We start from the raw sequence: 25,620 nt of genomic DNA, 5'->3' as shown, positions 1-25,620 counted from the left end.
GCCTGAAGGGCTGGGTGAGCTCAGAGCCGGGAGTGATGGGCAGCCCCCAGCCAACTCCCAAGAGGCCTCACCACAAGAGTTCCCCCTGTGACTCTCAGCCGCCATTCTAGAGCAGGAGGAATCCTTAGCCTTCCAGCAGACCCCTGCACTGGGCATCTGAGTGGCACAGAGGGAGGGACCAGCAGGCCTGGCTCTGAGAGAGAGGGCTCTCCCCAAGAGGGAGGGGAGAGCACTGTGAGATTGGGGTCTTGGCTTCAAAGGCAACTTTTCCTTCAATTCATTCCTCTGTGAGCCTGGCTCTCGCCCTTAAAAGGACCCAGTTCTGGTTTCTCTGTGGAGAGTGAGCCCTTCTCCATTGCAAAATGCAAACACTCTTCACTGAGGACAGACTGCATGCCAGGCCTTTTACCAGGCACCCTGGGGCACGTGAAGGTGGGAGGGAGGGCCTCACGCTGCATTGGGGGTATTGGGAATTGCACTCTGTGTAGAGAGCTCAGGGACACTTCCAGGCCTCTCCTGAGGTCCTGAGGCATACAGACCACCTCGACATGCTGTAGGGCAGGTCATGTGATCCAGGATAACAGCGACCCCACCTCCTAGGACCTCCCCGAAGATTCAGTGAGATGACACCCTAGCAGCCAGGCACACCCCATTGGGCATGCCCCGTGTGCCCCACCCGGGGCCCAGGTTCTCCCTTTCAAACCTGATGCCCTGGGAAGATGGTACTAGCATCACGGCCATTTTGCAGACAGGGAAGCTAAGGCTCAGAAATGTCTCTTGTTCAAGGTCACAGAGCAGGTGGAACCCAGTCAAGGTAGAACGCTGCCCCATACTCATCAGCCCAATCACGGTCTCCATGGTGCTCACCCCCCCATGACTTACATATTCATGGCTGTTTCTTGGGGGCCCAAGCTCATATTTGAGGGTCCAGACCTGGCAGCAGCCACCCTCCAGCCAGGCCCCTGAGCCCAGGGCATCCATTCAGGAGGTGAGTCCTGGGATGTTTCATTTAATCCTGGAGTAACACAATTGTCAGGTACTGTTATTCCTTATTCTCCCGACATGAGAAGAGATACAGAGGGGCTGGGAGGTCTGGTAACCTGGCTCTCCGTAGTGTTGGGGCCCAACTCAGGATCCAGCTGCCCTGGGAAGAAACAAAAATGTCCCCCAGTCTCTAGGCCTTGATGTCCCCCATCAGTGTGTGATTCCCAGGTGACTCACACTCCTGTCTCCATCACCACACTCTGGAAACCTCCTCCCTCCCAGAGTCCTCCATTCACTCCCACTGCGCCATCCGTCCAGTCTTCTGAGATTTACATTTGCAGGCATATCTGGATACAAGGGCCTCCAAGCCAGTTTCTACCTTGGGGGAGCCTCCCAACCAAGACAGTAGTCACTTCCAGAATTGTCTACACTCGGCTGAAGCAGAGGCTGTTAATTGCATTGCCGCACACGTGGAATACCAAGGGGAGTTGTTTTCACCCATTGCACCCTCCCTGTGGGCCAGGGGCTCCCAGGACCTCTGCTGGGAGGTGGACCCAGATCCAGAGCTTGAGCCTGAGCCTGAGCCTGAGCCGATGATGATGGCCCAGCCTGGCACCCTTCTACAGGGGAGGAAACTGAGGCTCAGAGAGAACCCACGGAGCTTCTGAGAGGCCACTCCAGCCCTGCGACAGCCTCTGCTGACCAGAAGATTTGAGGATGAAGAGGCAGCGAATTGCTCGTGGTCCTGTTTCTGGCCCCTCTGCAGTGTTTCGCGGCTGGCCCTTGCTCCGGGCTCCAGGACTTGGCCCTGGACAGCCAAGGACTCAGAGCGCCGCGCTGGGCTGGGAGGACGGCGGAGGGAAGGCAGCAGGCCCAGGCCTACAAGACCTAGAAGCACCAGGACGGGGATAGACTCCCAGCTCTCAGGTCAGCCAAGGTGGGAAGCGGCAAACCCAGCTGCCCGCTGGCACATCCAGCATCCAGGGCTCAGCAGGGCCCGAGGGCTTCCAGACCGAGGCCGCTGCCTCGAGGCCCGAGGCTCGCTCATCCTCATGGACTCGTGAGCGCGAATTCGGATGCGTGAGCCCGGGTACATGAGCCCGGGCGCGGACTCCGGTGCATGGACTCCGGTGCGTGCACCCAGCTGGTGACCGCGGGCTCGCAGGATCCCCGGGGATGCTCTTTGGCTCCCACGCGAACTTAGGCGTCTCTGGCCGGTTCTGAGTGCTTTCTTCTTGGGGAACCCCAACCGTTCCCACAACCAGGGGACTCAAGGGCCATGCCACCGCCGCGGAATAAAAGCTCCCCAAAGGAAAGCCGCGCGCGCGGTCCAAGGCAGCCGCTTCAATTCCGGCTGGTGCAGCCGCGCTGGGGCCCCTGGAGAGCGGGGTGGACCCGGGGAGGGGCGGTGTGGACCGCGTCCACCAGCGTTTTTCCTGCGCGGGATCCTGGAAGCAAGGAGCGAAGGGAACGTCTGAACACTGCTCGTCGCCAGTTCACCGAGAAAGTCCGTTCCCGTGGCGGCCCGAGGACCCCAAAGAAAGACGCAGCTTCCAAACCCAGCGCCCGGCTAGGTCGTCGTGGTCAACCGCGCCACTTTAAGGAGTTGCAAACTGGAAGCCCGCGGGCCTATCCGGCCCACCTGCGTGTCTGTGGGGCTCTCAGCGTGGCATAAAGTGGGGCCCGAAACCCGCGGGGAGGAGAGCGCGTGCTCCCAGCTCGCCGGGCTCCCGCCGCTGCCTCGGGTTGTCCTGCACCCGGACCGGCCCCCGCAGCAGTTTCAGTTTGCGTCTCCTTTCCGAGTAACTGCACCGGGTGTGTACTGCACAACGGGGCAGGGATGCGGTCCGAGGGCCGGCGGGGACGGCAGCTGTGCCGGCATGAACGACAGTCCCTCGCGGCGCCGCCGGCCGCCCTAATGAGGGGCCGCCTGGGCTCACCCGCTCTGGCCCTTCCCCGGCCCGCGCCGCGCGCCCACCCCAGCCCGCTAATTGCCAAAGCCTTTCTGCACCTCCCGCCACCCAGATGGGGGCGTCAGGGACAGAGGGGGTGAGGCGCGCAGGGTGAGCGTTAGGAGCGTCATCTAAGGGGGCTGGGGCGTAGGGGGCGGGGGGCAGCGCGGGAGCTCCGAGGATTCCTGACGGACGGCTGACCCAGAGCCCGGCTCTGGGGTGGGGGTGGGGCGAGGGAGGCGAGGGGGACCTGAGTGGGGGTGGGGCGACCTCCCCGACGCGGGCTCTGGAGCCAGACTCCCGGATTACAACCTTGCCACCTCTATTTACTGGCTGTGCCCCTGAGCGAATCACTTACCCTCTCTGTGCCTCAGTTTCCTCACCTGTAAAATGGAATAATTGCACCATCCTCAGTGGGTTACTGTGAGAACTGAATGCATTAATAACACAGGTAAAGCTCTCAGTGCGGTGCCCTTATACGCCTAGCCTTTGCTTAATGTTGGTGCCTCCTCTTCCAGCCTCCTCCACCTCTTATTAGCATCCTGAGCTCCCTGGAGGCCAGCCTGGAGCTGCCTCCTTGCTCCCAGGTCTGCCGCATCTGTTCTTCACTGCAGCCCCTGCTCCACACCTGTCCCCTACCCCCATAACCAGGCAGGACTTCACAGTCAAAGGGCAATAATGCGGCCCCTAAAAGAGAGACAGGGAGTAGGTTTGTGAGGGAGCAAGTGATCCCCTCTCTGCCCTGCCTAGGATGGCCCATCACCCTGACAAGGAGTGGGGGGCTTAGCCCCAGGGCTCTAGCCTATGGGCTGTCTGCAGCCTCCAAACCCAGGAGTGGCATGCCAACCCATGCTGTTCCACGCTCCCTCTGCCCGGCCAGGGTGACATTCAGTGCAGCAACCTCTTACCCTCAGGACGGCCAGGCCTGATGCTGGCCTCCCTTACAGGTTGGCAAAGACAATGAGGGGCTTGTTACCAGAAAGGTGTCTTGAGACCCTTGGTGTAAGGTCTCAAGACCCTACTGTACCTGAGACACTTGTGTGGGGACAGGAAACTTGGTCCAAAGTCTGTAATAAAAGAGAACATAAAATGCGAGGTGGGGCTTTTTGTATAGGGGGAATCACGTGCCTTAGTTGAACTTCTCAGGGACATCAAGGTGTTTACTTAACAGTAGGAGTTCACATGGATTGCTAAGTGGATTCTGCTCTAAAGGGAGGAAGACAGAAATTTTTCCAGCACTGAGAGTGTCCAGGGGCCTTAAAACCCAAATGCCTTGGCCCTGGAGCTCTTCTGGTTTCCGTCTGGCAATGAGAAGGACAGGTCCTGCCTACGGGGCTGCCCCAGTCCCAGATGCCATCTGTGTCCCTGGTACGTTGGTCTTCCTACAGCACACGGGCCTTGCTGGCAGTGTGACATCGTCAGTTCTCAGCAACATGTTCCCCCCCTGGGATGCCCGTTAGGTCTGAGGGTTTGCCTGGCTCTGCTGCTCACTGCCTGTCTCTGGGATGCGGAGATCCAACTCTACGGGTGCCAGAGGCGCCCTACAGCACCCAAGGGGCTCTGGCCAGTCCTCCAGCACCATATCCAGGGAATCATCATTTTCTGTGACTCCTGCCCAGTAAGGGGGAGAGGCACCTGAGGACACTGCGCTGGGGCACAGAGAAGGGGGAGGGCTCTGCTCCCCAACATCGCCTTAGCTGAGTTCTTAGGGGAAAGGGCAGGAGGAAGAATCTCGGAGACCATGGGGTTAGTGATAGAAGTCCCTGGGCTAGGCGGCTAAAAGCTGGGGAACCGTGAGGGCCACGTGGGAGGTGGAGAAGCTAAGCTGCGGCCCAGCGCTCCAGACAACCTCTGGACTGACGCTCCCAGGACAGGGACCGCCATGCCAGGTCCTGCAGACCGCTCTGCCCAGGACTGCTCGCTACCTCCCTTTCCCTTCCCCTCTCTCAGTAGGGGGCCCGCCCCCAATTAAGGGCCCTCGGGAAGTCAGAGTAGCTGCAGAACACCTTCTCAGGCTCTACTCAGAAGCCCAGACGCTGGCCTGAGCCCCTCACCCCGCCCCCGCCAGTCTAGGGCCACCCCCCGGCGAGGAGCCACCTGCTCTGGGTGGCCATGCGCGCGCTCGTGTGCGCCTCTGTGTGCCTGCTTGGCGTCCAAGGACGCTCCGCTCTCGCACGTGGTGGCCGAGATCCCTGGCTGGGCACGCAGTTTAGGCGGGTGGCTCCGGAAAGGGCCCGGAGCCTGGTTGGATCTAGTCCCTCCTTCCTTGGGGGCCCAGATCTGGCCTGCCGGGCGGTTGGATGCCGGCCGAGAGCTTGGGTACCGGGGCGGGAGGAAGACTTGATTTATTTCAACAGCTGCCCCTCTCTGCAGACGCCGGAGCCCTAGCCCGCACACGCCAGCCTGACGGTGGGTACAGGAAACCGCGACTACCACCGAGACCCCGGTCCCACCATGCTGGTTCTCAGCTCCCACCTTTCCGAGTTCCAGCTTCTTCGCGTCCCTCTGTGTCTGCAGTTGGACCCAGTTTTGAATTCTTAACACATTTCGTTTCAAATGGGACTTCGAAATAAAAGCTACTAGATACTGCCCTACCCTCTTCTTTGATTCGCCAGTGCAGCTCGGGTCCCTGTCCCGTTCCTCACCCGTCCCCAGCCGCTCGGCCTTTTCCCAGCTTTCGGTGAAAAGCGAAGCCCATTCGAGGCCTGCAGCCTCGGATCCCTGGGCGCCTGCTGTTCTGGCCAGCAGCCCGACACTACCTCCTGGAGGACCCGGCACCACCTGTCCCCGCCCTAGGGGATGGGGCCGCCCTCAGTCCTGGGCAAGGCGAGTCCGCTGGCGCCGGGTCAGGGGCCGACCTCAAGAAATGGGGTTCCGACTAGGGAAACCTTCTCCATCCCCAGGTGCCCCAGGTGCAGGGACCTTTCACCGGTGACTACCGAAGACGTGGTCGGCGAGAGAGCCCAGGGTCGGAGGACCGGTCTACTGCGCCCGCACCAGTCGCGGCTTTCAAGGGACTGCATCTCCCGTAAGGCCGCGGGCTGGAAGGCGGCAACGTGGTCTGTCCTCCTCCTTGACCCGAAAGGCCGAAGCTTTTTAATTTTTACCCAGAATCTCTCTTAAGAGCCACGTGCTAAATTTATATTGCAATTTTGGATTATGAGGAGCCCAGTGGCCGCGAGGAGACAAGCGGTGGCCCCGGGGCAGAGCATGGAGGCCGAAGCACGGCTCCTGAGAATCTCGCTCTGGGTGACCGTTCCCAGCACCTGACACCTTGCACGTCAAGGCCCAAGTGGGCGCCCGGGGAGGGTCGTGCATCGAGCAGGGAAGGGAGCGAAGGGTTAGTGGATCCCGCGCCCAACGCTCCCGCAGCGCTTTGCCCCGAACGCGGTGGCGCCGCAGCCCGGGCCCCACGTGGCTGGTCCGCAGCTGAAACCAAGGGAAGCCGCCGGGCAGGATGGGGGCGGGCGATCGCCTCCGAGGAGCAAGAAGATAAAGTCCTGGCAGGCAGGGGGCTGAGCGGCGGGACCCCCACCCGAAGGCACGGCCCTCGCCCCCAGGCCCAAAGTTCCGCGCGCTGGGAGGGAACTTTTCACTTTCAGCGAACTCAACCCTCAACCGAGGGGAAAAGGAGTTTCGGATTGGGCGTCGGAAAATAAAAGTAAGAACAAGCGAGTTGTGAGAACCCCCGGAGGATGTGCTCAAAATGTGTCTTAAAGAGAACGTAAGTGTGTTTGGGGGGGGGTGGGGGGGGGGTGGCGGGAGAAGGAGAATAGTCAAACTATTTTTCTCCGGGATGAAACCAGCGGAATGGTCCCCAAATCCGGCTCCAAGGGATGGAGTCCTGAACTCCCTTCTCGGGATGGCTCCCCGCACCCCCACCCAACCATACGGCTGGAAGACACCCGACTTTAGATTTTATTTAAAATCTCAACACTCGATCATTTATTTCGTTTTTGCAACCAAACAAGTAATAAATATTATTTAGCACTTTTTTTCTTTTTACAAAAATAAAACAGATGATACACTCTCTGCGAGGGTCTGCGTTCAGAGGAGAGATGTTACTTGGCAGACGCTGAGGAGCCCATATTGCAACTCGGGTAGCGCCGAGGCGTTTCTGCGGACGCAGGAAGCACGTGGAGGAGTTTGTCATTTGTGTTAAACTTGGCAAAAAGAAACCGAAATAGAGGAAACCCAGCTTAGACTCCGGTGGGGCTGGCAGTCACGTGAGCAAAGCTTAGCCGCACGCACTTACCTCATCATGGATATTATATTTACACACCCAAGAAAGAAAACTTTAAAAAGCCAAGAGAACCCACAAATAACCCAAGCTGGATTCACGGCAACAGTCTGTGAGTTCCGGCAAACCCTCAGGTACCAAAACGACTGCCCCAATCGGGTAAGAAACCAAATCATTTCGTGCTCAGAGACGGAAAGAATGGGGAAGGGGGGAGAGAGTCTATTTTAAAATAACTAAAAACCACCCGCCCCCAAAGTCGACAGTTTTAGGTTATTCCAATCCACAAGTGGTTCTACTCTGACCGTCTATAAAGCTTGCTCATGCTGTTGACAAAGGAACATCGACAGATTATCCAGACTATCGGAAAACCACAAACCCCCAAACCAATTGGAGCGACAGGAAGGAACGGCAACAGTTCTCAGACGGTTGTGGGTTTACCCAGCTATCGAGATCCGACACGACCCTAAATGCTTCTGGTACCGAATGCCAGCTTCCAAATAACTCGCTGTCCCTGGCCCTGGGCCAGGGACGACCCTTGAGGGAGAGGCCAGACCGCCGCTCCTGGAGGGCGGCTCCCGCGAGTCTCCCACCCGCCAAGGAAGGAGCGAGGAGAGGAAGTCCTCAATGCTCTCCTCCCTGCCCCCCGCCCCACTGTAACCTAGTGCTGCCCGCGCCGAATGCGACCTTGTTCACGGGGAAACCACAGTTTATAGGATCATCTTTTTTGTGGGGGAGAGGGTCGAGGGAGGGATGCACGCAGCGGTGCCTTCTTATAAATGGTGTCTACCGGACCAGCGCTGTTTAAAGCCAGAGAGGGCTGGACCAGGTCCGGGAGCGAACGCCCCTCTCCCTCCGCACTGTTCAGCGCGCGCCCCAGTTGCTTAGCTTCCCCGGCGCTGGAGTCCTCACCATCGCCCCCCACCCCAGCCCATGGTCCTGCGCTCCTCCTCGGAACTGAGTTCCCAGACCCCAGCGCCGGCCGGTCCTTGCTTCCCCCGCGGCCTCTGGGCACCCCTGCTCGCCAGAACGCGCCGGCGCGGGCCCGCTCACTTAGCGTCGGAGGTGAGGCGCGGCAGGTTGCCGGTGCCCATGGCCGACACGTGGTGGTGCGGCGGTGGCACCTGACACATGCTGCAGGGGCAGGGCATACCGCCCCAGTGCTGGAAGCCGCCGCTGCCCCCGCTGCCGCCGCCTCCGCCCCCCAGCGGGGCCGCCGCCGCTGCCGACGGAGACTTGAGCAGGCCGTGCGGGGGCCGAATGGAGCCGACCGACGACAACCCGGAGCCGGGCAGGGAGGCGCTGGACACCGCGGCGGCGGCGGCAGCAGCGGCGGCAGCGGCGGCGGCCGGAGGCAGGATGGGATGGTGCACAGCTGGGTGGTGCGCGGCGTGCGCGGCGGCCGCGGGGTGCGCCGTGGCGGCGGGCAGGGGCGCTGAGTGCGCCAGGCCGCCGCAGGCCGACGGGTGGAAGCCGGCGTGGTGGCCGCCGTAGATCTCGCTCACCAGCCGCTTCATCTCCTCCAGCGAGTTGGTGAGCATGAGGATGTAGTTGCGCGCCAGCAGCAGCGTGGCGATCTTGGAGAGCTTGCGCACGGACGGGCCGTGCGCGTAGGGCATGACCTCGCGCAGCCCATCCATGGCGATGTTGAGGTCGTGCATACGCTTGCGCTCGCGGCTGTTGATTTTGAGGCGCAGCTGCTGCAGCTCGGGCTCTGTCATCTGTTTCTTGTCCTTCTTGGTGGACGACGCGGCCGCCGACGACGTGGACGATGAGGTGCTGGACGAGGATGACTTGAAGCCGCCGCCGCCCAGCTTGTCCCCGGGGTGCGCGCCCGCCGTGCCCATGGCGCCACGCAGCTCGGCGCTCAGCTCTGGCGGGCAGTCGCTCGGCGTGGACGAAGACACGGTGCCTCCCGTAAAGCCGCTGCCGCCGCTGCCCTTACTCCGGGCGGGCAGAAAAAGGTCATCGGGCTCTGGCGACGACGGGCGGCTGGACACCAGGCTGGCGTCCGAGTCCATGGCCCCGAGGGATAGTCGCGCTTTGGCTGAGTCCTCCCTCCCTTGGCCCTCAGAGCTTCCACGCACACCTCCTGCAGAGAAGAGAAAAAAACAGGAGAGAGACAGAGATCGATCGAGATCAATAGAGAGAGGCACGAAGTCGGTGAGAGAAAAGCCGCTCCCGTCTGCACCGCAGCGCGGGGTCCAGGCGCGGCGGCGGGTCGCTCTGTGTCCACCTCGCTCTCTCTGGCCTTCCTTCCAGCGGTACACAGGTACGCTTAAGTCATCTCTCTGTTTCCCTCCCCGTCGCCTCCCCTCCACAGGTGGTTTTATTCGGGGAGTATGGATGCCCCTCAGTGAGGGTGGCATTCTAGAGGTTTTATGCCTTCAGTTAGGAATGGGAAGCCTGGATCTCCAGGACTGGAAGAGTAGCGAGCCAGGGTTTTTTTTTGGAGGGGGCGGGGGGAGGGTGGAGATCTAAACAGAGAAGTATTTGGTTCCTCAAACGCATCCACCTTATCTCCATCGACACCGCGGAGCAAACACACGCGCACACGCGCACACACGCTCGCAGCGCCCGCGCGGGGCCCAGATTCCATGAGCTGCGTCGGGGACCGCGGAGAGCTCGCCAGCTGACCGGGACTTGGGGAAAAGGAACTGTCGTCGCCCCGACTCCTCGCTTTCGGGCGTAGGGGATGCTGCGATGAGTGTCGGGAGGGTCAGAGCAGCGAAGCCGCTCAGGGGAACTGACTGGTGGGGGCGGGATCGGAGCCCCCTCTATCAGAGCTTCCTGGGTCGCAGCTGAGTTAAGGGGCGTCTGTTCCTGGGATACAGGCAGGGACTGCTGGGGGGCGGGGACACTTACTGTGGATGCAATTAGAGGAGCTGGTTCCCCAAAGCCGCAGCAGAGAACCGTGGTCCGGGCGCTGATGTCGCGTCGGTCTATAATAAGCATCCGCACCTTTCGGCGCTCTGCCCGTTTTTATAGCCCGGTGGCGGCGGCGACGGCGGCGGTGGCCGAGGCGGGGGCGGGGAACAATGTGCGGGTCCTGGAGGGGCCGCGGCGCCAATGAGCTGGGCCCGCCCGGGGGGCTGGGAAGCTGATGTCATCCGGGCTAATTCCGCTCAATGAAACTCGCCCAGCCCGGCACACGCCTCCTCCCCGCGCGCAGCCAATGGGGGCCCGCGGCCGGGAGATTCTTGGGGAGGGACTGGAGGAGGGACCGAGGGCGAGGGGGTGGGGGAGGGCAGGCCCGTGGGGGAAGTAGAGAGAGCCGAGCGCGGTTGGGACCGAGGGAAAGAGGAAACGTTGTCACACTTCTATAAAAATACGGTGACCACAGAGTTAGGCTGGGAGATGGGGTGGGCTAGGGGCTCTGCAGACAGACTAACCTGATACCCAACGCAGTCGTATCTTTTGGGATGCGCGCGGATAACCCTAGCGACCCAGGAGCCGGGGCTAGAGTCTCCTCCTTTGCTTTTCCTCTCGCTCTTTCTGGGTTCTCGCCGCCTGTCCCCACATCATGGGTTTCATCAACTCTGGGCATTTTGAGCCCCAAAAGGAAAGGATAACCAGGCACAAAGCTCCTACTTTCTTCTCACTCTAAGCGCGCGTCTAGGTGGCCGCTGTCGCAGCTCGTCGGGCGGCCGGTAGCGCCCCCAGCTGGGGCCAGAGTTTTGAGAGGAAGAAGGAGAAGGAAGCAGGAGACCGACTCCAGGACGGTGTTTTGAAAGAAATCACAAGTCTTCATTAAGTTGAAGATGACTCGAGTAGACACCGGAACGAGTTATTTTCATACAGTAACCACGCTAGAGGCGAGCCCAGAGTTAAGAACCCCCTTCCCAGCGCGGGAACCGGATGATGGTATTTTCAGCATCATCTTTGTGGTCATTACCACGCCATGGGGTAGGGGGCACGTGGGTTTGCCTGCAAAAAGAGGTCTCAGGTCAGGGCAAAAACTTCTGCTCACCATGGGCCAGACAGCGAGATCCAAACACTCGCGGCCGCGTTCGGTCACATTTTACAGCAGCCTGGCTCCCAAACCCAGAAACCCTTGGCCATGAGGAATTAAGTCGGGTCTGGAGAAGCGCATAACTGAGGTAGTTCAGAGATACCGACGCATCTACCCGTTTTACAGATGGGAAAATAGAGAGTCTGGGTCTGCCTCAAGCCTACAGAAAAAATGGCTAACCTTTTGCAGCGCAGCCCAGACTGGACTGGACATGCCAGCGCTGGCGGTTGTTTATCTAGAAGCCGCTGTCCGTCTTCCCAGATGTTAACCTTTTCCCTCAGCTGAGTTTCTCACATGCATACATTTCCAGGACAGAAGTGTTTGTTTTGGCAGATCCTGAACTCCAGCCGTTTATACTGTGTGTGTGTGTGTGTGTGTGCGCGCGCGCGCGCACACACACACGCACAAGCCGCGGCCCTCTCTCCATGGGAGTGTTATCATCTTCTGGTTACCACCGTTTTTTGAGAACTTTTAATTTGCATGTGTGGCTTAAAAAATAGACACATAGGCGTAGTAAGGAATTCGCCTTCAAGGAGCAAAGTTACAAAATAAACAAATACAAAAGGAAACCCCCGCTGTGGCTTCCAGGTCCTGGCTAGGTCCCCCTATCCCGTCTGTGCTAGAAAAGCCCGGGCGAGCAGGCTCTCTCCTTCGCCTCAATCTCGTGCCTTCTGGAGCATTATGTTTCAACCCGCGTGTTTTCCAGCTGGCTCTGCAGCCATCCGTTAAATATGTATTTAAAACATGAAGAACTGAAGCGTGGAGATATGTCGTCCAACCGTTACGGAGGATGACCCATAGCCGCTCAATTAGGAGAAGCGGTCACATGGAAGAACGCAGGGAACAGGGGGTGGGGACCAGGAAGAACTCAGATATTTAAGGATCATTTCTTTGAGACTCCCCGGCCACCGGCGGTGAGGACATTCATGAGGCTGTGAGCTGTGGGCCACCAGCTGGGGCGTGGACTTGTGCGCACGCCACTGCATCTAATAAACACCAGCAGGCGCAACGTGTACGCGTCTGGGTTGCAGCCGCTGGGGTTAGTCCAGCGGGGAACGCGTGTCCCGGAGCCCCGGTTCCTTTTTTTGTTACTTGCCACCGGCGACTGCTCTGCGTCCAGCGGTCCTCGAGAGTGCGCGTTCTGGGGTTCTTTACGCTCTTGCTGCAGTAGCTGGAATTGGAAGCAAGGGCGAAAGTTGTGGGGCCGCTACTGGCACGGCGCGAGTTTAGAGCCCAGGAAGGTCCGGAGGCAGGAGAGCTGGTGTGCTCGCCAGTTTCCGCACGCTCCAGGCCCCAGCCCCGCGCCACTGAGCCGAGGCAGTCAGTGGTGGCTGTTCTTGGGCTGTGCAGCGGCACCTGGCTATCCTCAATCCCCACGCCCGGAGCTCGGGCTGGCAGCCCTGGGTTGCAAGCCCCTTCCCCCGCAGCCTCCCTCAATGTCCTCTGGTCGCCAGACAGTTGCTGGGGGTGGGGTGAAGGCAGTCTGTGTCCCCCTGGGCTCCTTTGGTCCAGGGGCATATTGGTCGCTGGACACATGTTGCCATGTCTCCGAGTCCTCCTCCCCCTCCAGGAGTAATCGGAAACTAGAGCCGGGCCACAGGCGCTTGTCCTTGGGCGTCCTGGAGGCGTAGGGCACTTGGCCAGGTCTTGAGCTGGGCGCATGGTGTGAACGTTCCGGGCAGGTCCCGGGCACCACGGTTCCCACCGGAGCGCGCAGCTGGACCGCAGCCCCTTCCCGCGAAATTGAGTGCTCACTTGCCAAGGCTAATGGGCCCGGGCTCTGAGAGTTCCTGGTTGGCCCAGGCATCCTGGAGCTGTCGGCCTCCTCCGTCAAAACGGAAGACATGTTTTTCCCTCTCCTTTGTGTTTCTTTCCTACAAAAGGCCGGGTGCGTGTCGGGCCGGCCTTTGCTCAGCCGCCTGGCGGCCCGGGAGGAGCTTGTGCCAAACGGGGCCGGGGCGGGCTCGTGCGGAGCTCCAAGACGCAGACCTCCCACTGCTCCCCGGTTCCTCCCGGGCCTTTCTTTCCCTTCTCGCCTTTCCCTTCCTCAGGTTCCTGCACACATTCAGGCGGTTTTTCGGCTTGGCTGTCTGGGAGAGCTTCGTCGTTGCGCAGGGCGGGCCAGGGCAAGCAGTGGGAGGGGAAGCTCCAGGCCCCGGAAAGGAAAGAAAAAACCATTTCAGCCATAGTTCTGGTCCGGAAACTAGAAAGGATGCGGAATGGCAGCGTTTGGCGCCCAAATGTGAGCGATGAGCCCCCTCCGAAAGCAGAACTCTGCAAACAAATGACATTCGTCTTCCTTGCCAGACTCAGCTCGAAGAGCTGTCCCGGGTCATCCCGATGTCGAGGTGGGGGGTGGGGCTGGGAGTGTGGTTGGGGAGGGCGCAGGGGGGCCGCACGGAGCACAGGACCTGACTTTGGGAAATACTTCTGAATGCGCACATATGTAAATGTGCACCTGGGCTAGTGTGAAATGTGACTGGTAAAATACTCGTAAATTTGGGTGAAGGTGTGTGTGTATTTATTTGGTGCACAAAGTAAACCACGGGATCTGTAATTTGCATTACTGGGTATATGGAACCTTTAGAATGACAGGGGTGGTGGCTTCTATCTAATGACAACTCTGGCTAAAGACGACCTACAGATGCCAGGCCCTTAGCAGGTCTTGACAGACTTCATCTCATTTAATCTCTCACTGATGGCAGGAGGGAGGTGTTACTCCCATTTTACTGATGGGGAAACTGACACTCAGAGAGATGTGGCCATTTGCCCAAGGTCCAGGGAGCAGAGGGGCAGGTCCAGGGAGGCAGGGCGAGGTGAGGGAGGCCGCTGAGGAATGTGAGTCAGAGACTTAGAGATTACCATTGTGAACTCCTGGCTTCAGGTTCTCATTCCTAAAGTGGGTTTCTAGAAGCTACCTGTGGCCTCTAAGAGTGTGTCTGCTGTGAGTTGGAGCACGGGAGAGGTTCGAACGGCAGACTCCTCTTGCAGTTTCTCTATTCTGCTAATACTCAAGCTGTTCCAGGGCTGTGAGGTGCTGAGGCTCGAGGATCCACTGCCCTGGCCTGGCTCAGGCTTGGGTGTCAGGAAGGCTGGGCCTAGGGGAGAATCTGGGAGGAATGTTCTGGATCTTAGGGGGAGGGAGGCTGCTCCAGGAAGCTAAAGGGCAGCCTAACAAAACCTAAAAGTGATAGCCACTTCCGGGAGTCAGCCCCTCCCCCCATCAACCCCTTCTGTCAAGCCAGCACGACTGCCACCTGCTGCTAAGCGTCAGGGCCACTGAAATTAACCTGCTCCCCAAGTTCACAGTGGAACGAAGTTGTTTTGTTTTTGTTTTTGTTTTACCTACAAAGCATTTTCTCACCCAAATGTTAAGAGGGAGGCCCGTTGTCCCATCTTACAGATGAAGGTACTGAAAACTAGAGGTCAAGGTAGGAGCTGGGCCCAGGGGTCTCTGTGGCTCTGTCCTGTACCTTTATCTGCTTCCCCGGCCCCCTCCATCCATGAGACACTAGGCGCTCCCCCATCGCGTGTCGAGATTAATCCAGAGAGTGAACAGGTTGGAAAGCGCGGGTGGGGGTGTCCTTGGTCAGGTGGCAGACCCTGAGGTGGGGTGTGCTCCACTCGGTTATAGGGCAGCGGGGACACAGGGGCCCGGGAAACCCCGACCTAGTCTGGGGCTAAGACCCTTGGTGAGAAGACGCAGCAGGCTTCTGAGCGCGGGGAGACTCTTCCAGGCTCCAGGTGACAACTCTGCGCCACCAGTTTCCGGAGACCGGATGTGTGTGCTCTCCGGCCCCTGCGCACCGCTGCAAGGTGGACCCAGGGACGCTGCATGTGTGCAGGGCGTGGAGCCTCTCACCTCCGCGTACGGAAGGGTGATTGTCGCTCTGCTCCAAGCACGGGGTGGCTGGCCTGGCTTGCTACATTGGGAAAATGTAGCAGTGTGACATCTCCCCATTGCCTGCACGATCACGTCTGAGCCCTTTAAGGTGGCCTACGGGGCCCTGATCTGGCCCTGCGCCTTCTTAACCTCTCCCCTTCCGACGCCCCCTTTCTCAGGCCCCCGGAGCACTTGGGGAACGATGCTAATTCCCATCTTCCCAAGTGCTCCCCCAGCCCCTCGCCCTTCTTTCGGTTCATGTGTGTGTCTTGTACTAGCCTTTCAGGGGTCAGCCTGGGAAGCCCACCAACCCGGGGTTGAGCTGTAGCACCCAGGGCTCTCTCCCTGCTCCCTGTCAGTGTTCACCTCTATTGGGAGGGTCTGGCTCCCTCGGGGGAGCGCCTCGAGGGTCTTCGCTTTCCCTGAACTCACTTTGCATCCCTGGAGCCCAGACCAGGGACGGGCCCAAGACGGGCTCAATAAATCGAACGAAGGACCAGTGGTAAGACACCTATCCAACGAATTTTATAGGAGTTTCCACGCTGCAAGAGACAACAGCAATAGCGCCAAAGGTACAAATTTCCCTCCTAATTAAACCGATTTCAAAAATGCCGGTTGAGGCCCATGCTGCCCACTACTGGCCATATAAGAGGTGAGGTACAGAACCCCCACCACAAGCCAAATGGGTCATCTGGTAATGTGCCGCACTAGGTCCCCTCCGGGACGCTCTCAATCCCGTCCCACTGGGACGGATGGACAGGAGAGCGCGCGGCTCCCGGGCTCTCCGGGGTCGCGAGGGACCGGCCTGCTCTCCGCTTGAGGCCGAGCCTTGCGCCCGGAGCCAGAGCCAGAGATGGGCTCAGGCCACTGCCCGTCAGCTTCGGGCCACGCGAAGGGAGAGGCACGCGAGGCCAGAAGAGCCTCGGGGTCCTGATCGCTGGGCGATGGCGTGGCTAGGGAACCCCGGCTGCGCACCCTCCCCCCGCCCCACTCCCCCGCTCAGCCCGAACAGACACCCGGCAGGGGACACCCAGCCACGTCTCCCCGCCCGAGCCCCCAGTGCGCGCGGCGGCGGCTGAGCGCACCGGGAATCCAGGACCCCGCTGCGTGGGTGCCGGGCTGGCGGCCCGCGCAGCGAAGTGGACGCCGCGCTGGGCCTGCGGCTCGCAACTGCCGCCGGGTGGGGAACATCGCAGCGCCGCAGAAGAGCCGGGGGCACCTTGCATCGCGCACCGGGCCTCGACTAGGGATTTGGAGAAGCGGGCGGGAAAGACAGGAGATGGGCACGTTCTAGTGTTTCTCCCCTTTTTCCTTCCCTTTCTGTTATTTTCCTCTCGCTTCTGTTAGTCGCTCCCTGTCCCTTCTCTTTCTCATTCCTCCTCTAATGCATATATCTGAATTTTATTTTTTATTTTGCTCGTTGTTAAAATGACACACACTGGACCTGAGAGCCAGGAACCCGCGACAGACTCCCCGCCCCCGCCGGCCTGTCTCCAACCCTTGTGGTCCCGGGACCACAGGACAAACATCATGTGGGAGCTCCTTAGAAATACAGAATCTCGGGCTCATCCAGACCCAGAGAGACAGAATCTAAGTTAATCAAGGTCCCCAGGGGGTGCAGGGGCACAGTCAGGTTAGAGAATCCCTGCCCTGGGTCTTTTGGGGGCTGAGCCTCAAACATGCTCCTTCCTCCAAGGTCCTTGGATCTTCCAGTCCCAGACTCAGACCGTTTCTGGGGCTGACAAGGCTCTTTCCTCCGGATTCCTCAGTTCCCCCGCAGCCATTTGAATAGTCCTTGCTCCCGCCCCCTTGACCATCTGTTAAATAAAATTCAATAAGCATTTAAAAAAATGCATGCCCCTTATGAAAACAGAAAACTTTGAACTAATACAGAAAGCAAAAGTTGTCAGTAGTCCAACCCCATTTCCTCCATCAAGCCACTGTCAAGATGTTGGTGAAGTCCTTCCAGACTGTACCCAGGCCTGGTAACCTGCCTCTTTCATTTCTTAGCGTCTCTTGGACATCTTTCCACATCCGTGCAAGATGCACCTGACCCCTTTAACAGTGTAGGCCTGCACCAACGTGGCTTGTGCAGATCCTCCGCTCCAGCCTCTGTCCAGCCCTGAATAGCCAATCAGAACCAGAAACTCTGAGAACATGTTTCCACTGTGTGTGCCCTCAAGGTCAGAGGACCACGGAGTCAGGGCTCCTGCTGGGCTCTCTGCAGCAGGCTGGTTCTCCTTTGAGGAGTCTCTCTCCCTTCCCAGCAGGTGTGGTGGGGAGGACTGGTTCCCACTTTGCCTGGTGTCAGATGTGCGGGAAATTGAGCCCATGCGTCTGAGACTTGGATTGGCTCAAAGGAGAATGTTCAGTGTGTGAGCAGAACATTCCTAGTCTGGGGCTGTGACCAGGGCAGAACTCGGGTTCTGTAATTTTGGAAGATGCTGGAGTTTTAGACATTCAATTTTCTTTTTCTTTCCCCACTTCCAAGAACAAAAAAAAATCATCCACTTCTGGGTTGACTATAAGACTAAGTCTAAGGGAAGAGGCCATTCTGTTTAGACTGTATTTATAGTTTCCACTAAAAGGAGAAAAAGAAGGAGGAGGAGAGGAAAGAAGAGGAGGTGGGGGGAGGAGGGGAAGGAAGAAGAGAAAAAGAAAGAAAGAAACCATATTATATAAATTGGAATTCTTTCTTCTCTAAAATCTTGTTTTGAATAGGTACTATATAGCACACGGCTAAAATAAAACTCAAATAGTAGAAAGGGTATTTGATGACAAGCAAGTCTCCCTGGAACAACTGACCTTACCCCAGACCCCAGAGACACCACTGTTATAGGTTCTTGTGTATTCCAGAAATATTATTATTATTATTTTTGCTGAGGAAGATTCGCCCTGAGCTAACATCTGTTGCCAATCTTCCCCTTTTTTTGCTTGAGGAAGATTCACCCTCAGCTAACAGCTGTGCTAATCTTCTTCTATTTTGTAGGTGGGTTGCTGCCACAGCATGAGTGACGAGTGGTGTAGATCAGGGCTTGGGATCCAAACCCGCGAACCCAGGCCGCTGCAGTGGAGCGCACCAAACTCAACCACTACACCACAGGGCCGGCCTCTCCAGAAATATTCTTTGAATGTACGAACTATGTGTTTAAAGATCTCTCTCTTTCTCTTCTTTTTTACCCAAGTGGTAGCATGCTGTAGACACTGTTCTCTACTTTGCTTTCTTCGCCAAATAGAGAACACTCTGTACCTTACAGCATATGTATGGCCCCGTGCACACAAACACACTAGCACAGCCCAGCCTGCCACAATATGCATATTTACAATGCACCTGCTCCTCAGACACTCTCACCAGAGCAGTCAGAGGTGCAAGGAACCTCCCCCCAACCTAAGTGAAGACAGTTGTCCCCTACTTCAAAATGGAACATGACAGCATCGGAATCTGTGCACCCCAGCTCCTGAGGATACTTTTTCTGCTTCTCTTGGTTGCAGAGAACACGAGGACACTAGGAGCCCCAGATGATGAGAGGTCAAGGAGCCTCCTGCACTGAGTAAGCTTCTCCAAGGTGCCCCCAGGAGGGCACTTTTAGCCACTGCCTGAAACTTGCAGGTACGTCCATTTTTTCTTATTGCAACTGTGAAAACAATAGTCTGTCTTCTCTCCTGTCTGGAGGGCAATCAGTCAGAGAGATCTGGACAGACATACTTTAAAGAATATATATAAGGCCACGAGATGAAGCTAATTAGTTATGGTTACTTTTGTTTATTTGTTGAATAGGTAATATATTCACATAGTCAATTAAAAGCATCTAATGAAAAATTTGCTTCCAACTCCTGTCCCCCAGCCACCCGGTTCCGTTGCTGAGTCACCATCTCTTGCTTATGCTTCCAGAGATATTCTTTGCAAATCTAAGCAAATATAAAAATGTATACTCTGTTCCCCCTTTTATGCAAATGGTAACATACCATACATACCATTTTACCACCTTGCTTTTTCTCAGTTGATATCTTGGAGATCATTTCTTTACAACATATTAAAAGCTTGCTCCTTAAAAAAAAATCCATGCTTCTGTAATATGGATGTACTAGAATTTATTTAGCTGCTGCTCTGGTGAAAGACATTTAGATCATTTGTAGCTTTTCCCTATTACAAACAACGCTACTGTGAAATACCTTGTAAATTGTCATTTGCATATATGTAGAATAGCACAAGGAGAAATCCCTAGAATTAGTATTATTCAGTCAGGTCATCTGTGCATTTGCAATTTTGATAGATGTTGCCAAACTGTTACCCAAGTAGTGTCCCCAAATATGTCACAAGGTAGAAGAGAGACTGCCTGGCTGACAGCTAATTTAAATGCTCAACTTTTATGTTCCTGAGTCCAGGGAAAACGTGATCTCTAATTTCAGAATAGGTGACAGTCTGACCACTGTGACTCTGCAGCATAGAATAATAAAATGTCATTTCTCCTTTTAAAACATCAAGCTACAAATTCTAATCGATGTCAACATCTGGTACCATTTCCGATCCTTCCAAAGATTAGCTAATGCTTTCTTCCGAGTAGCTGGGTAGAGCGGTCCAAGTGTGCCAGGGCATTTTATCTGCTGAGGGATTTGGAGCATTAGAACTCAACTGATATTCACTGGGCTCCCTTCCTGTGCTGTGAACTGTCCTAGGTGCTAGGGGTCCAGCAGGGAACCAAACTAGAGCACTTCCGCTCTCAAACACGTTAACAAAAGTAGTTACTACCATGATTACTATTAGAATTTCTTCTGATTCTCTCAATAGCCCCGTAAGGTGGTTAGAGTAGGGTGCATGGGGTTAACCCACTGTCCCCCCTCCATAGTCATATGGAAAACAGTGCTGGTTGTTTCCCCAAATCGGTTCCACTTTCTCTATAGAACTTCTGGTTGGGCACATGGCCACCCAGAATGAGCACTATATTTCGCAGTCTCCTTTGGGACCAAGTTCTGGCCAGGAGGATGTAAACAGAAGTGGTGCGTGCAACTTCCAGAGGCTTCCTTCAAGTAGGGAGCGTGTCCTCGTTCTGTTCTCGAATTCCTGCTGGCTGGAAGAGCCGTTGGAATCATGAAGTGGCTGTGGGACCACATGTGAAAGAGCATTAAGAGAGAAGTAGCCTGGGTCCAGACACGCCCAGACTCATCCCCTTAGATGAGGACAAAACCCTTCTGCTTTGTTAAACCCATTGTTATGTTGAAGTTTCTTTTCTCCTTTCTTTCTTTCTTTCTTTCTCTCTTTCTTTCTTTCCTTCCTTCCTTCTTTCTTTCTCTCTCCCTCTCTCTTTCTTTCTCTCTCTCTCTCTCCCTTCCTCTCCCTCTCTCCCTCTCTCTTCCTTCCTTCCTTTCTTTCTCTCTCTCTTTCTCTTACTCCCTCTCTCTCCCTTCCTCCTTACCTTCCTTCCTTCCTCTCTTTTGGTGAGGAAGATTGTCCCTGAGCTAACATCTGTGCCAATCTTCCTCTGTTTTGTATGTGGGATGCCACCACAGCATGGCTTGATGAGCGGTGTGTGGGTCCGCACCCAGGATCCAAATCTGTGAACCCTGGGGCACTGAAGTGGAGCACACAAACTTAACCACTCTGCCACTGGGCCGGCCCTTGTGTTGGGTTTTCTGACGCAGCTAAACCAGGCCTAACCAAAGGTAAGGGACTTCCCAGTGCTGAGTGGGGGCACTTTTGGATGTCTGAAGAGGCATGTCTCCACTGCACAGGTCTTTGAGCCTGAATCCTACCTGATACCCAGGGCAAAGTCCTCACAAGACTTGAGACGTACAATACGGCGATGTGATGAGGCCATCCTCCCTTTAGAAGAAGCTCCACGGGAAGTTGAATGAGCACATCCTGGTCACTTTCTGTGTCATTCTGGACGTGGCCGTGCTGATGGCCAGGACCCACTCTGGGCAGCTTCTGTAGTGGACATTCTGGGTCCTGTTTGTCTCTTTACTCTTCCTTCAAGTGCCTTTTCATTATGTGCTATTTGCCTTTTGAATTTTGATGTAACAAAGACTTCTGTGGCAGACAATATCGATGCCTGCCCAGATCCCTTTTTACCCTTTCTGTGACCCCTTCAGGCTGTGGTGAGCTTTCGTTTTCCATGGCCAGCATCTCTGACTCATCCTCCCAGGACTTCATGTGGATGCCCAGAGCTGCTGTGCTGAATGTGGAGACAGCCAAAGTGCAGGGATGGTGCAAAGGCCCCCAGCTCTGGGTTGAGATGACTCCACGGCATCATTTTTACCCCAGAGACCCGCTGTGAGTTCAGGCTGAAGCCCTGACACTAGGACTTTTGCCTGAGAGCTCAGCTTTTCTTAGCTTCCTCCTCCTCCCCTGTGCCCTTACCAGTCTCCCCTGGGAGCCCTGCTTTGCTAAGTGACTTAGCCGTGAACCCTCATCTCAGCACAACAGGAGTGTCAACATAGAAGTGACTTATCTCATGAAGCAGTCTGTGTGTGGCATCCCTCAGCCGAGATGGTTGCTCCACAGTCTTTCTATCTTGTTGCTTTATCATGCTCCCTTCTGTTGCATTTTTCTCTCTCTTGTATTGATGGTTGCCCTGGCTCCATCATGCCTGCATTCTGGTCAGCAGGAAGGAGAGGGGAAAGTGGAGGCCACAGCACCTTCCTTGAAGGTAAGGCCCAGAGGCTGCAGGCAGCACTTCTGTTCACATCCCCTTGGCCTCTCCAAGTCACTTGGCTACACCTACAAGCAAGTGAGACTGGGAAATGTAGTCTTTAGAAGAGGGGCCAAATGCCACCAATTAAAGACCTTAGGAACTCCCATATTAAAGGAAATAGAGGAGAATGGATATTGGGGGAACTAGCAGTTGCTGTCACATCTAGGAATCATTCTCTTTAATGCTAGGAACTAAAATTTTTCTACTGCCACTGATGCTTGACTTACTTCAAAACTATACTTTTAACCTCTATGACCAGTTCCAAGGCAGCTAGCTGTGAATGCCCTGAAGCACTGGGAGGATGTTTCTGGAAAAGACCTGGAAAGTCATCTTCATCACCTCCAGCACAGTTACTGGGGTTCTGGGCACAGAAGTGGCAGCTGAGGCCAACACAATGGGAGGGAGAGGGTGCGGGCAGAGCTTCTAGCAGAAAACTCATGTGAAGTGGGCAACGTGGGTTTCCTGGAGATGGGAAGCCCTGATAAGAAAAGGAGTGGACTCAGGGTACAAGAAAGCTGGTGGGAGGCCAGCCCTGGCCCCTGAGGCTGGGTCCTTCTTCCCCCCAACAGAACATATGTCCTACAGTGAGCTTGGCCTGGGTCAGCCGTGGTTAGGCAGGCAGCTGCTCCCAAGGGGCCACCTGGTTCATCAAGCTGCCCTTGGCCGCTTACTCTGACACAGATTCAGCAGAACCTGCCACCTGAGCTGCCCTGAGATGGGGCACAGTCCTCCTGAGGTCCAGGGCCTGAATCTGAGCTGGAGCCAGCACGGCTTCTGATGGGGTGGGGCTTCCTTCCAGGACTATTTTCTAAGAATTATGATGTTTGCCCCTTCTAGTGTGTTGAATGGTGCCCCCCCCCCCAATATATGTCCATGTCCAAGTCCCTGGAACTTGTGAATGTGACCTTATTTGGAAAGAAGGCCTTTGCAGATGTAATTAAGAATCTTTAGATCATCCTGGACTATCCAGGTGGGCCCTAAATCCAATGACAAGTGTCCTTATAAGAGCCAGGCAGAGAGGGATTTGAGACAGAGAGACGAAGGGATGACACAGAGGGGGAGGAGGCTGTGTGACAACAGAGGCAGAGATTGGAGTGATGCAGCCACAAGCCAAGGGATGTGTGGAGCCATAGAAGCCGGAAGAGGCGGGAAGGATCCTCCTCTGGAGCCTTTGAACTGAGCACAGCCCTGCCGACACCTTGATTTCAAACTTCTGACCTCCAGGACTGTGAGAGAATGAATATCTGTTGTTTTAAGCCCCCAAGTTTGTGGTAAGCTGTATGGCAGCTGTAGGAAATGCTTCCCAAGTAGACTCAGCCATTGGCTTGGAGGTGAGACGGTGCTGCGGGCTGAGGGATGATGGACAGTGACTAGCTTTTGCTTCCGCAGGTTCACTCTCCGCTGCCTCCAGCCTGCCCTCTGCTCCTGGCTCCCTCTGGTTGGGCTCAGTCAACCTGGTGGGAGGGAGGAAACTGAGGCATAGATCTCCCGGGCTTCCTCTCTCTAATGTCTCCTGGGGCTGGCTGTGTCCCACAGTAGGAGGACACCGTTCCTCCTAAGGCAGATTGTTCTGCACTACTTTCTTTCCTCTGCATTCTGGTAATCTCTCTTTCCCCTCGTCCTTTTGGGCCAAAGGGTGGGGACAACTCTGATGCTGCCAGCTCAATCCTTGCACTGTCTCTCGCAGTTCCCTTACACTCTGACCCTGTGGTTGTAATTAGTCCCTTTGTAAATTAACCTACCTCAAAGTATCCTAACTTGAGTGTGCTATTTCCCTTTGGGACCCTGACTGATACAGCCATCGGGGGTCCCCATCACTCTGCTTTTGTCAAGGGTGGGAGTCAGTGTAGAACTTCAGAAAATGGGGGTGAGTTTCCTGAGGACCAGAACCCTACAAGGGGGGAGGTCCAGACATTCTGAAAGGCTAGGTGGGGGGAGCTCCATGGATGGGGCCTGTGTGCTGTGCAGGGCTCTGCAGAAGCCGTCTCTTCCCTGCCATGTCTGTGGGTTGTTTCTCCCTCTCTCAGGGACCAGGATCCAGCCTCCACATTCTGGAGGGCCATGCCCGCTGCCCCCTGCTGGAGTCTGGAGGGATACTTTTTCCCCTCTTGAGGTCTGGAGGCTCGGCCACAGTGAGCCCTCTCCTGCCTGGCAACGCCTGGGGACTGGAATATGGATGGACATCAGGAGGATCTCGTGTCCCCGTTACCTCCCCAGGAGGGGTAATGGACCAAAATTTTCTAAAGTGCAGAATTAGGATAAAAATCCATGAAATCCACTATGTACACTGAAGAATATAAGTCCATATAAGTTTTGATTTCAGAATGGGTCTCGTTCCCTGAGGAGGTCTAAATCACGACTCACCACCCCATTCAAGTACCCCGTGCCCTGCAGTATTTCTGTTGTCTGTTAACTGCAGAATGTGAAACCCAGGAGAGTGACCCCAAACCAAAATCCAGCTGACCATCCAGCCAATTTGTCACCTGTAAGAAGGAAATGTAAGAAGAGAGACCAGATTTAAGGCCATGGGATGGCAAATGGAGAAACACAGCAGGAGAGAAGAGGCTTCAAGCAGAACACAGAGAATGTCCAAGGAGATGCCCATGAGTTGAAAGAAGACCACCATAGTTTTCTTCAAAATAATTCGTTATTTTTTTCTGATAATAGAAGTGATGCATGGTCCTTGTTAGAAAATTTGGAAAATAGAGGGTATTATAGCTGTAGAAACCTTGGGAAATGTAGAGTTTTTTGGTAGTCCAGATGAGAGATGATGAGGACCCTGTTATGAGCTGAATCGTGACTCCCTAAAATTCATGTGTTGAAATCCTAACCCCTAGAACATCAAAATTTGTCTGTATTTGGACGTAAGGTTTTAAAGAGGTAATCGAGTTAAAGTGAGGTCATTAGGATGGGCCTTAATCTGATGTGACTGGTGTCCTTACAAGAAGAAGAGATTAGGACGCAGATGCACGGAGGGAAGACCATGTGGAGACGGCGGCCATCTGCAAGCCAAGGAGGCTTCAGAAGAAACCAGCCCTGCTGCCGACAACTTGGTCTTGGACTTCCAGCCTCCAGAACTGTGAGACAAAGACTTCCTGTTGTTTAAACCACCTAGTCTGTGGTACTTGGTAGTGGCAGCCCTAGCAAACTAATGTAAACCCCAACATTGGACAGTGGTAGGGATATGGGGAAGAGGGGACAGATGGAAGACAGTCTTAGGACGGAAAATCAGCAAGCCTTGGTGACTGACTCCATAGGGAGAGTAGGGGTATGGAGTGGTCTACGATCTTGTTAGTTTTCTCAGCTTGAGTGGCTTGATGGATGGGGTGTCACCCCAACTAATCAGCCAATATAGGGAGTCCAAGTGGAAGAGTCAGTCTTTGGACACGTTGAGTTGGAGATGCGTGAGGGACCCTCAGTGGAGTTGTCCAGTCACCCGTGAGGATGTTGTCCAGAAGATCGAGCCAGAGGGCTGCAGGGGAGCACAACAGCACATCGGCATGAGTGGAAATCATTCTGCGAGTAGATGAGGTTGCCCAGGCACGCAGCTGCCAGTGGAGGACAGACCCTGGGGAGGCTGCCATTTATTCTCATCTGCAAGGAAGGGCCCATCGTTTATTGTGCTGATGGTCTGCATCACAGCTGTTCACGTTTATTAGGTGGATCCCAAAATATTGTCTGCCTTCCCTAATTTCTCTTTCAATCTGTTGTTTAAAAAATTCCCCAGATAGGCACAGACAGACTATCCTTAAATGCTAAATTGGTCAAATTAGGAGGAAGGCTGTGTCTTTAACTCACCCCTGTGATTATTTGGTGTATATGGTACTTAGCATGCTGACTTCCAGGCTCCACCATATGTT

The 25,620-nt window shown here is 55.7% G+C and overlaps 1 protein-coding gene across 1 annotated transcript; it reads right to left on the bottom strand.

The window, feature by feature from the left end:
* Nucleotides 1–6,842: 6,842 nt before the first annotated feature.
* Nucleotides 6,843–10,255, bottom strand: OLIG2 (oligodendrocyte transcription factor 2). The gene is made up of 2 exons (XM_044751069.2): nucleotides 10,039–10,255; nucleotides 6,843–9,265 (listed from the first exon to the last, which is right to left on the bottom strand). Exon 2 carries the CDS (start codon nucleotides 9,192–9,194, stop codon nucleotides 8,223–8,225), a length of 972 nt encoding a protein of 323 aa, XP_044607004.2. The 5' UTR covers nucleotides 9,195–9,265; nucleotides 10,039–10,255; the 3' UTR covers nucleotides 6,843–8,222.
* Nucleotides 10,256–25,620: the final 15,365 nt, after the last annotated feature.

This window comes from Equus asinus, chromosome 18 (assembly GCF_041296235.1).
Source record: "Equus asinus isolate D_3611 breed Donkey chromosome 18, EquAss-T2T_v2, whole genome shotgun sequence".
In the NCBI taxonomy this organism is placed as follows: domain Eukaryota; kingdom Metazoa; phylum Chordata; class Mammalia; order Perissodactyla; family Equidae; genus Equus; species Equus asinus.
Note: the sequence above shows the minus strand (reverse complement) of the source record. Positions and strands in the feature narration are given on the sequence as shown.

What these genes read in the sequence shown, in the direction of transcription:
- OLIG2 (XM_044751069.2), bottom strand. Translation starts at nt 9,194, where the DNA reads ATGGACTCGGACGCCAGCCTGGTGTCCAGCCGCCCGTCGTCGCCAGAG.